General features: G+C 35.0%; 1 protein-coding gene across 1 annotated transcript; it reads right to left on the minus strand.

Moving 5' to 3' along the window:
* Positions 1-4,114: 4,114 nt before the first annotated feature.
* Positions 4,115-5,173, minus strand: LOC131146485 (late embryogenesis abundant protein At1g64065-like). Its single transcript, XM_058096119.1, has one exon. The coding sequence runs from the start codon at positions 5,083-5,085 to the stop codon at positions 4,498-4,500; it is 588 nt and encodes a 195-aa protein (XP_057952102.1). The 5' UTR covers positions 5,086-5,173; the 3' UTR covers positions 4,115-4,497.
* Positions 5,174-11,704: the final 6,531 nt, after the last annotated feature.

Genomic DNA, 11,704 nt, shown 5'->3' on the forward strand with positions numbered 1-11,704 from the left:
ATATGATAAATAAATGTGAAAAAGTGAACTCCTTCATACTTTCTATTTTCACCTCTTCTTATATTTTTTCAAGTTTCATGTTAAATATTAATAATAGTTCAACTTTAATTTTTACCTCAAAAAAAAAAAAAAAAACGCATATCTTGTGTTAAAAGTGTAAATTAAATAAATTTCTATAAAATTACACACCAGCTACCACCATATTTTTGGTGGGCCTCATGTATGCACTTATGTGTGAGGCCCACTAAACTGATGGGTTTGCTCATGTAGCAGACAAGCTCAAATTTTGCATTAAATTCAACGCGCAATATGATTGATTAGCATGCCTACCGAAACTGTAATCATTACACGATGCCCTCAAAATACAATACACTGTTATTTTGTTCAAAATTTTGAAAGAAAAAGGTTACCAAGAGGACTCAATGTGGAACTAGGCTACAGTGGCTAGGTAATAGTGGGCTTCTAAGTCAAGCCCAATTGGGCGCTTAATGGGCTTGATCAGTTGGGCCAGGCTAAGTCAAATGAAACTTGGTCAATTGGACCGGGTAATTTTGACTTTTAGGTGGGTCAAGTCTTATGAGCTTCAGGTCTAATTGGGGAAAATGGGCTTAGTTATGCTTTGGGCTGATTTAACGGTTCAGTTAGGCTTGGGCTTTAGATTGGGTTGAGCCTAATTGGGCTTTGGAAATTGGTCTTGGGTCTTAAGTCTAGGTAGGCCTGGCAAAACGGGCGGGCGGGCCGGGTTTGGACGGGTCACTAACGGGCCGGGTCATAAACGGGCCGGGTCATAAACCGGGTCGATATTAAATGGATCACACACATGTCAACCCTAACCCGCCCGTTTAATAAATGGGCGGGTAACGGGTCACCCGTTTAAAAATTATAATTTTTTTATTTTAAAATTTCATATAAAATGACATTTTTTTTTTATAAAAAAAACTGCATTTTATTTAAAAAAAAACTCCATAGCTCCACCTCACGACGATAACAAATCAACTATGAGTGTAAGCCCTTTCAAGGTCCTTACCCACTTAGCTATATGAGAATGCTGTAAAACCTTACCCAGATTGGGAGTTTTCTCCAATTTAATGCTATTACTCATACTTTTAATAGCTATTATTGTACTGTAAAGAATGCCAATTTTTTTGTGAATAAATGGTAGAGATTAAACAAAAAAATTTCAGCTAAACCCCCCTCCTGCTGCTGTTATTACTGCTGCATATGATTTGCTCACAGCAGTGCTGGCATCAGCATTGTACAGACGTGTGTAGGAGTGGTTTGAGCTTATGCTGTGTCCAGACCTTCAAGTCATTTTTGTTGATGGCTTTTGCTCACAGCAGTGCTCACGCAGGTTAGGGACTTGGGGTTACTGGGTTAGGGAGTCGGGAAGGGGAACTTTACATAGTCTTACGGTTTTTTTTTTTCGTTTTTTTTTTGTGTGATTGTGAAGTGTGAACTGTCAGGGTGACTGGTGAGGCATGTGGGAAGAAGGAAGAAGCACTGAACTGAAATTAACGGGTCACCCGCCAGGTGACCCGTCCAAACCCACTTAACCCGTTTATAAACGGGTTGACCCGTGACCCACCCAATTATTAAATGGGTTAACTTTCTTAAACCCGAACCCGTTTAAAATGGACGGGTCCGGGTGACCCGACGGGTTATGACCCGTTTTGCTAGGCCTAAGTCTAGGTGGGTTTGGGTCAAGGTCTAATGTCAATGGCCCCGAGTCAAGTTGACCTAGGTCCCTGGGTCTAGCCTCGGTTCTCCTTATTTATCTCCCCTAGAAAATAAAAGAAAGGAAAAATGAAAAGAAAAGAAATTTGAGAAGAAAAGAGAGTTTGACTTTTACCTATTGATGATCTGAGCTTGGATCTAAAAGCTCCACGCCTATTTCGACCAAAATCTGCAAGAATGGAAAAACAAAGTCAAAAAAAGCAAAAATAAAAATAAATTGAGAGGGGAGAGAGAAAGGTTCGAAGAGTGAGAAAGAGATTTAGAGAGAGAGAAAAAATAAATTAGGTGAGAGAAAGAGAGAAAGAGACAAAAGAGAGGGAGACAGGACAAAAAGGAGAGGGAGAACAAAGAAGAAGAGAAAAAGAAATGAAAATGGAAAAAAGGGTTTTAGTATTAGATTTAAAAAAAAAATTAATAAGATATGTGTCACTGTACGAATGGTGACATGTGGTGCAGTTAAGATTGTATGTTTGGGGGGTGACATGACGCGATTCTGGCCATTGTCATATGTTTTCTGTAGACAGCTCGATCGCTACCACGTTAACAATCTGTGTCAAACCCATAAGGCCCGACGCATCTTATCACGTGGCGGATGACATCCTATTGACATTACCCTACTATAATAAATTCAAAAAAATAAAAAATAAAAAAAAATATTTTGTACCTTGTGTCACCACCATCAACTGGCACGTGGTAGTCTTCTTCCCCAATCGAGTTAACCCAATTTGACTGGAGTCAGCTTGAGTTGACCTATTGATCCGGTTCAAACTGGTTAAATTAGTGTGATCCATCTTGAGCCACCAGTTTGTTTTTAAATTCAAATAATATTTTTTAATTTTTAATTTTTTTTTAAAAATAGTAAAAAATTAGAAAAAATCATGAAAAATATTCAAAAACAAAAGAAATAAATAAAAACCAATTGAGTCATTTTTTACCCATATAACAAAAAAAGGAAAAATAAAAATACCAAAAAATAAATAAAATAAAGGAATTTAAAAAAAAATCCTAAAAATTGAGAAAAAAATTCTTGAAAATGTTGGAAAAATTTTGGTAATGTTTTAAAGTTTTTTTTCCTAATTTTTGTGATTTTTTCAGTTATTTCATTTTAAATTATTTGTATACATTCTATTTTGTGTGTGCATCTCAATGATTAAACGAAAGGTAAAAAGGTGTTTAAAATCTTACGTATATTAGTTTTCAGGGGAGTTTATCTAATAAAATCCCCTCCTTTGAAGGTCTTATTAGACATTCCTAAACCACAATTTATTTCACATTTAAAAAAAAAAAAATTGAATATTTATTTGTTTTTCAAGGAGTTAATTAAAAATTATTAGATTCAGTTTAGTGAAAATTCATAGTTAATTAAGTAACGTTCATTGAATAGGCATGTATGGGGTGCTAGTACCTTTCTCTCGCATAACTGAACTTCCGATCCCAGGTTTGGTAAATGCAAATCGTGATTATTTGTTCCTTGGTCTAGGATTAGTTTAAAGACCAACCAACAAGTAGTAATGAGGTGAACTAACTGCTCTTAGAAAAATAACACATTAGTGGTGGCTCTATCGAACTAACATTATTATTACCATTCGCCATTCCGGACTCTTCTTCGAAACGTTGCAACATCACCTATATAAATCGCAATCCAAGTTCATAACAATAAACATTTTGCTTCTTGAAAATAATTCTATCTTCTATTCTTTCTTGTTATTTAGGTTTCATTGGATTAATTAAAAGACAATACTTATTTATAGCTATGATGTTTGCAAAGTGGTGACTTTATCTACCGTGATATTTTCTCTGTAAGTGTGAATTGACTTTAAAGACAGTAGTTTTTTAAGACTCAACTTCTGATAAGTATTTATATTTTTTTCACTATTAATTGTATAATATTTATTTATCTCTTCTATTATTTTTCTAATAATATATGCCTAGTTTGTAAAAAGATATACTTATATTTGACTAGTTCTTTTGCAATTTAGATCCCAGTCCCTAATAAATAAAAACATATATGTCATATTTTCAGTTATGAAATTAAGATTGTCAACTACTAAAAAGTGTGTATGTGAGTCATATATTATATTTATATTTCAAGGAATGCTAATATTTTTATATTTGTCGGGTGGACTATTAATGCCTTTAGATATATGACAGAAAGAATGTACATATAGATTAAATAACCTTTCCTTCGGCAAAACTAAATATGTTATAATAATATTATGTTTTAGGTTTAGCTTTAACCGCTCAAGTTAAATTGAGAAGGGTCTTTTTCTTTTAAAAATAAATATGGCAAAATGAAGTTAGATGCAAGATACACACTTGATGAATCTAATAATTTCTCTTCAATTAAAATATATTAAAAAACTTTAACAAGAAGGGGAGACTATCAATGTTATTTAATTTTATTATTATTTTACCAAATAAAAAAAACAAAAGAGAGAGACAATTATTTCACACACAGGTCTCTCCATAAATGTATATGAGAAAAAAAAAAAAATGAACATTTTTGTGTTTCGTATTCCAACCCTATCCCAGATAGACACGGGAATGGATTCCATACCCAGGTAGGTCCAAAAGTGAAGTCCTTACTGCGGCTACCCGGGATATTGGCTGGGATACAAAACCAAAAAAATGGATCGTTGTACTATAAATAACATTAAAAATTATAAATTCAAACTGCCACCAAAATCCCAAAAAAAAAAAAAACAAAACAAAACAAATCAAAAATCAGAAAACTAATTTAAGCTAGCTTAGGCCTCATTTCTATCACTTGCAAGTCAAGTTCTCTACGTTCTTGGTCTCTGTATTGACATCCACGGTGCAATTCATTTCAACGCTCTTCTTCTTCTTGAACACAAAGAACAAGTGCACTTTCCCCATCAGCTTGGCTTCCGCCACCAAGCTTATTCTACTTGAATTCAAATCACCGCCCAGCTGTGAACCATCCAACCCAACCTTGTCCGAGCTCAAGCTTACGGCGATGTCCGCCTTCTTCGTCGACCGAAACCAAGCCTGGGCCTTATTAATAATGGCATCCCCGACCGGAGTCCCCCTATAGGATATGGTAACATTGCTGCTTTCATACTTGAAGTTGCCAAAATTTGTGTTCTTTACGCTGAGTTCAGCGGTTAGTCTCATGCTAAAGGAAGGGGACGAGGCGGTGGAGTTGGTGACTAGGGTTTCGACGCTCACCGAGCTCAGCCGAACCCTAGGGGTTCGGATTCGCATGATGACTAGGGCGAAGACGACTATGATCATGGTTTGTCCGATGACCCCTGCGACTACATAGGCGAGGCACTTGAGGTTTCTCTTCCGGCGGAGCGCGGCGGCGGAGTCCTGTTCGCTGGTTGTCATGGTGGCGGGGCAGGTGTGTAGTTGAATAGAGGAGTGGTTGAGTTGATGGAAGCTTTTATGGTTTCTTGAACAGAGATGAGAAGAAGATGGTGGTGGGATATGATGGCAGAGAAGCAGGACCCTTATATAGTTACGTGCTATAGGAAATGAAATGCAGAGGAAAGTGGAAGGGAAAGTGCAAAGTATGAGGTTGGGCAAATTAAGGAAAAATAAAAAATGGTAGCTAAGAGGAATGACATCAGACCCCATGTCATAACATGCTTCATGTTGGGAGTAAGTTTGTCAATTAATTAGATGAAGACTTAATTTTGACTTCGTTCCATTATTAAATAATGGACCAACGCGTTCTTTATCCGAAAAGAAAAATGCCTATTGGACTTGTATTTATAATAATAATAATAATAATAATTTTATATTATATCTTATTCAAATCTAATATATATTCAAATTAATCTAAGATCTCTCCAAATATAAAATTAACTTTTTGAGAACAAATTTGAATATTTTGGGTATGATATCTCAAGCTATGTTATAAATAGAGTAAAATAGGCTCCACACTTATGTGGATGCTGAGTATAAAATCCATATTGGCATCTCGTCGAGACCCAATACGAGATATGAATTCAGAGATGTACTGTATGAACCTAAAAATGGTGAGGTGAATCCCATGGTTATGTACATCTTATTTAAATTCAATCACTGAATTTGCGTATGGTAGGCAAACTTATGGAAACTTATGGAAAACAATTCAAATTCTAAAAAACTTATTTTAGGTGTATTTTTCATAGATATATTGTGTGAGACTCATAAGACCATATGAATATAAGATCCATTTAAAATGGGTTTCCCAAAATATTATTAAACATAACCTATATTATCATAGGAAAATAGAGGAAACCTCTCCTCCACGTGCATGTATACCAATTTCCTAAATTCTATATATTCTAAAAATGAGTCCCCTTTTACATGTTTAATATTAATGAATGTAGGATCAATTTTTCATATGTCTAATATTTAAAACACAGACACATAAATATATAAAAGGAGAGGTTCTTTGTATAATTTCCCATATTATCATACATTCTGTTGCATGTATTTGTATTGACCGACTGTAGGACAATTCATTCACCTCTACTAGCTAGTTTAAAAGGATTTCAAATTTACAAAAAGACATAAATGATACAATTTCAAATTTGAAGTTATTAAAAAGGCAGCTACAAACTCTAATGATTAATGTAATAATCTTAAAAATTTAATGAAAACATCATACTAAAATTCAAAATTTCATGTTTTAACTTCAAAGTTCACATTTTTGCATGATTAAAAAGTTAAGGCCAAAAAAGGATAAAGCTTCTAACTTCATGTGTAAATTAAGACAACTTGATTTAATAATTTTAATTAATTTACTTCATATATATTGTGTAAAATTTTCAAACATAATACAAAATAATACATTTTGCATCGAAATATAAACCTCAAATAAAAATATAAGCCTCGACTTTGCTACTAAAAAATAGATAAATAAATTAAGCCTCAATTCAATTCAATTTTTTTTTTATTTGATTCATGATTCAGCTTGATTTTATTGATTGGAAAAATCAAAAGAAAAGACCAAAATGAAAGAGAGGTTTCCCCCCCGCCCCCTTTAATCAAGCTAAACTTGTGCACAAAGAATGGATTAGACTACATGATTTGGTTTGGTTTTTAGTTTACAATGTAATGTTAGAACTTTGATTTAAAACTGTAAAGAAACTATGTGCTATGATTATAAAAATGGATATTATAATATTGATGAGTTCAAATTATATTTTCTATGCTACTATTTAGCAGAAAGAAAAAAAGCGCGTGCTTTACTTTTAGATTACGAATTTGATGCATCTTGAACTTTAACCTTGAAGATCATGCGTAAAGAAAGTGCTTTTCATCATTCTTATCCCATTTTTAAAATCGCGTTTGGAAGATGCTATAAGTCTATAACTTCCATAATCTACATATATTAAACCCATTTAATATATGATCATGTCCAAACAAAGTAATGGTTATGCTAGGACAAAACATGGAAGTTTCCTGAAAATGAAAATGGAGAACTGATTTGGCAAATTTGTCCCTCTTGACCACTTGATTTGCAAATTGATTAGGCTATGTAAAATGTTGGAGCTATTAAAAAACTAAATTCTTTTCGGAGTTCCAACGTTAAATATATGATTGGATTTGTGTAAATTCAAATAATCTCAACTCAACTCACACATTTTTGAATTTGAATTTTGAAATCATAACTTAAGGAATTAATGCATATATATATATATATATATATATATATATTAAAAAAATACAATTCTTAAACCCTATTAATCCGTCTTTTGAAAAAAACATGATGAAAATTATCGATACCTAATTATTTGAATGAGGATGGCAATTAATAAAAAATCTCTTCACCTCGTGAATTAATTGCATCTTGAAAGAAGTTTGAATAACTTTGATTGAGAAAAAAAATACAAAAGAGGAACATAATTAAGGTATATTGTATTATTTTATTTTTGCCTTTATTTTTAAATGAAGGTTCACTAAACTTGAATTATACGATAAAAGGTAGCTCGTCTCCCATAACATATGATATCACTCTCCTTTTTATTCCCTCCTATATGAAGACTGATTCCAAAACATCAAACATAAAAATTCTAAACTCATGTCATAAAAATTTAAATATTTTAGCGACAAAATCTTATTTGTGCCAAGATTGATTTTTTTTCCATGTCACTAATTTCATACTTTTATCCCCTTTAGCAAATTAATTTTCAAGCTTTTTTATTTCCTCCACTAACTTAGTTCAGTCAAAGTGCTAATTAGCCTAGTGGCAAGTAGGCAAGTGCATTAGGTGGATGGAATTATATAATATGTAGCTATAGTGTGAAATGGAATTCTCTCATAGTTTTTATTATAGTGGAGACACCTATAATTAGGTTGATTGTAAGAGCCCAACCTGAAGTATGTAGATTAAATAAATGAAAAAGAGTAAATAGGTAAATTTTGCAGGTTTCATCGACGAAGCCATTGTTCTCGTCGACGAAGGCCCTTATACTCTTCGTCGCTGAAATTCAGAGTCTCATCGACGAAGAGATACCAAACATGTTGTAAAATATCGGAATAGAGTTCGTTGCAGAAAGAGTCGAATCGTCGATGAAGGCGCCATCTCGTTGACGAGGTTGGCCGGGTTAAAAAGGTCTATAAATATCCATTTCTCTTGCTTAGTTGCTAAGAAATATCAAACTCTCTCTCTCTCTCTCTCTCTCTCTCTCTCTCTCTCTCTCTCTCTCTCTCTCTAGAACCAGAGAAACCTCTCACTCTCTCTTCGATTCTTCAGTCGCTTGATTCAATGATCCGACGTTACTGCATGGGTCAGGGGAGAAATCTCTACGTTTTTAGAGGATCAGAAATTCGTTTCGGGGATTTTCGGGTTTTGACCCAAAAACGAGGTAAGGGTCCAATTTCAGTTTTATTTCAGTATATGTGTAGTAGTAAGAATTGTAGTAAAGTATAGTTCTTGGATGCTTAGGTTTTGGGAACTCAGTTCGTAGTTTTGAAGCCGTAGAATTTGTTGTTTGGTATTCGGGAAAAGGTAAGGGGATTCTTTTTATATTAGTTTATTTTTGAAATCAGGATCGGTAAACCTGTAGTTTACGATCGTATGTATGTTTTGGTTACTTATCGGGTGAAAATATGAGATTTTCGGGTTACAGTTTTCGAAAAAATTTGGGGGTTTCAGGTATCATCTCTATTTTGTTGGAGAAATCGTATGTTGTATTAAAATTGTAGTATTGAGATGACCATACCCATATTTGTATTAAACTGTATTCTGGAACTGAAAAATGATATGATTTGTTGTATACTCAAATAAGTGTGGAATGAATTGTTCTATGTAAAATGTTCCAGGTTTTGTAAAAACAGTTAGAGGCGGTTAATTGTCGTACGCTGATGAGTATAGGGACATGAGTTCTAAAATCGTTCTAGGTTTTGTAAATCAGTTAGGGGCGGCTAATTACCGTACGCTGAATCAGCCAGGGGCGGCTAATCACCGTATATTGACGCCAGGTCTTGACTAATTACCGAGGGTGAGAGTGTCCGGCTCTATATCCGAGGGTGTGAAATATCGCCTTTTCTTTCTGGCTAGTCACCGATGGGTGTGAGCTGCACCGTAGTGGCAACGATATCGCTATGAGGTTTCAGTTATCATAGGTTATTGGGTGCTCATATGGGTAACGTTATCGCTATGAGGTTTCGGTTATTATAGGGTAATTGGGTGCTTAGTGTGACGACACTGAACGTATGTATGTTTGGGTATCGTATGTACTGGAACTAAAATGTGAAAAATACTGAAACTTTATTGAACTATATTGTACTATATTATATTGTGTTATGTTTTACGCTCAAATAACACTCGTATGCCACACACTGATATAACCTACCTTCCTCCTTACTGAGAGGTGTCTTACCCTGAATATACAAATGTTTTTCAGGTCCTTCGGGTAGTTAAAACTAGCATCCTAGCATTCGGAAGCGGCGGTGTCGGTTAGCTACATATAGTACCTGTGTAAGTACGAGTTTTGTAACAGGGTTGCCATTGTTGGGTTTTGTAGACACCCGGAGTATGTATTGTATTTTGGGAACGTATATCCTAGTTATGTATAGATTCTGGTATGGTATGATGTGTAGCGACCCTTCATAAAAATACAACATAATAAATAAATAGTCAACCCGAACCCATGGGTAACGAGGACACCTGTCAATCGTAGTGGAAAAACCTAGCAGCAGTAAAATAAAATCACAATCATCCAACCATAATGCATAATACCAGAGCTTTCTATTAACATCAATATACTGTTCATATGTACAATCTCATATACATCAAAATATCTCTAGGGTCAAACACAAAATAATTCTAACCCTAGTATAAAATCTTACCCTCCTCACGGGGTAATCTCACTAATCTCAACGGCGGCCTTGACCCACCGGTCTCTCAGGGACTCCTGAAAAATTTAATAATGTTGGGGGTGAGACACTTCTCAGTAAGGGAAAATAAACTAAATACAGTTGTGTAATAACATGAATATTTAGTACAATTATACATATACAGTACATTTCATAAGTCGGAGAACATTCGTCATATCATTTGAAATAATCATACATTTCCATATATGCTAATAACTCGTAACGTACATAAACATCTACTATAACTGTAATACTGAAAATCAACCCAGGATGAATAGTTAGCTAATGTCATGTATTATCCCCCATGACGGGTTGTGCAGCCCGAAGGCGGGACCCGACAATGGCTGGCTGACCACTGCCGAATCAACTATGTCTGTAAGTACGATGGGCCCGCCGCACCCTGATCCAGACTGCCAGGTGGATGTCCACACTCTATTGAAAGCCACATCGACTATCCATCTCCCATCCCCTCATGGAATGGTTAGCACTAATACGACCTCATGCCAAAATCTACCCATAGCTACGGTACCGAGCTCCTGATCTGAACTAAACTAACATCCTGGTTGTGATAACATATAATACATGATCATAAATAATATCATCATGGCCTCGTGCCAAAAACATAGATACGGCCTCGCACCGAATCATACATATGGCCTCGCGCCGATAACATAATAAATACGGCCTCGCACCAATAATATAAGTATGGCCTTGTGCCAAAAACATAAATACGGCCTTGTGCCGAAACATAAATACATAGCCTCGTGCCAAAATCAAATAAATACGGCCTCGTGCCGATAACATAAATGTGGCCTCGCGCCAAATACATGTTAGGTATTTACATTTGAAAATAACTCATTTATCATATATTCGTCAACTCAATATAGCATAACTCGTCTTTCCAAAATACCTGAAAATGTGTTTTACACGTAAAAGCATACATATCATATCTCATTCCACGTAAAATAATATTCATGCCACACATGCTCTGTTAAAAGTCATACTTCATATTCTAAAATCGTGCTTTTCTATCGTCTCATACATACATATACGTTTCATCATAATAACAGTATTTCCCAAACGTACATTTCATCTATAATATACGAATATATCACATGTTTTTCTGAAAATAAATCTACTCATAATCAATAATAGTTTGTATGGAAAAGAACTGCTTTAGTTTACTCCCTTACCTGACTACTGAGAAAGCCCCCTAAAATCTTAGCCTAACCCCATAGGATTTCCTATTCAATACCCTGAAACTCAAAATTCCCAGTATTAAACATCTGTATTTTCATGCGTACATCAATTTTTATAACTACCTCAAAGTCCAATTTGGCTTAAAAAGCCTTACCTCAACCCAGGGATGATTTCCAACTTCGTTTTCCCAACGATCCGCTCCGGCAGACTCGTAGAGAACTTCGCCAGGAGGGTTGTGGTAGCCTCAGATCTTCGATCCGGCATAAAACCAGCCCAAAATTGAAGAGAGAGAGTGAGAGAGCTGAAAGGGAGAAAGAGAAGAGAGAGAGAGCTCAGAGGAAAATGATAAAAATCCCGAATTTCAACTATTTATAGAACAGGGGATTTCGTTGACAAGACCCTGTGTTCATCGACGAGTCCTTCACAGATTTTG

Source organism: Malania oleifera, chromosome 13, assembly GCF_029873635.1.
Source record: "Malania oleifera isolate guangnan ecotype guangnan chromosome 13, ASM2987363v1, whole genome shotgun sequence".
NCBI lineage: Eukaryota > Viridiplantae > Streptophyta > Magnoliopsida > Santalales > Ximeniaceae > Malania > Malania oleifera.

What these genes read in the sequence shown, in the direction of transcription:
- LOC131146485 (XM_058096119.1), bottom strand. Translation starts at nt 5,085, where the DNA reads ATGACAACCAGCGAACAGGACTCCGCCGCCGCGCTCCGCCGGAAGAGA.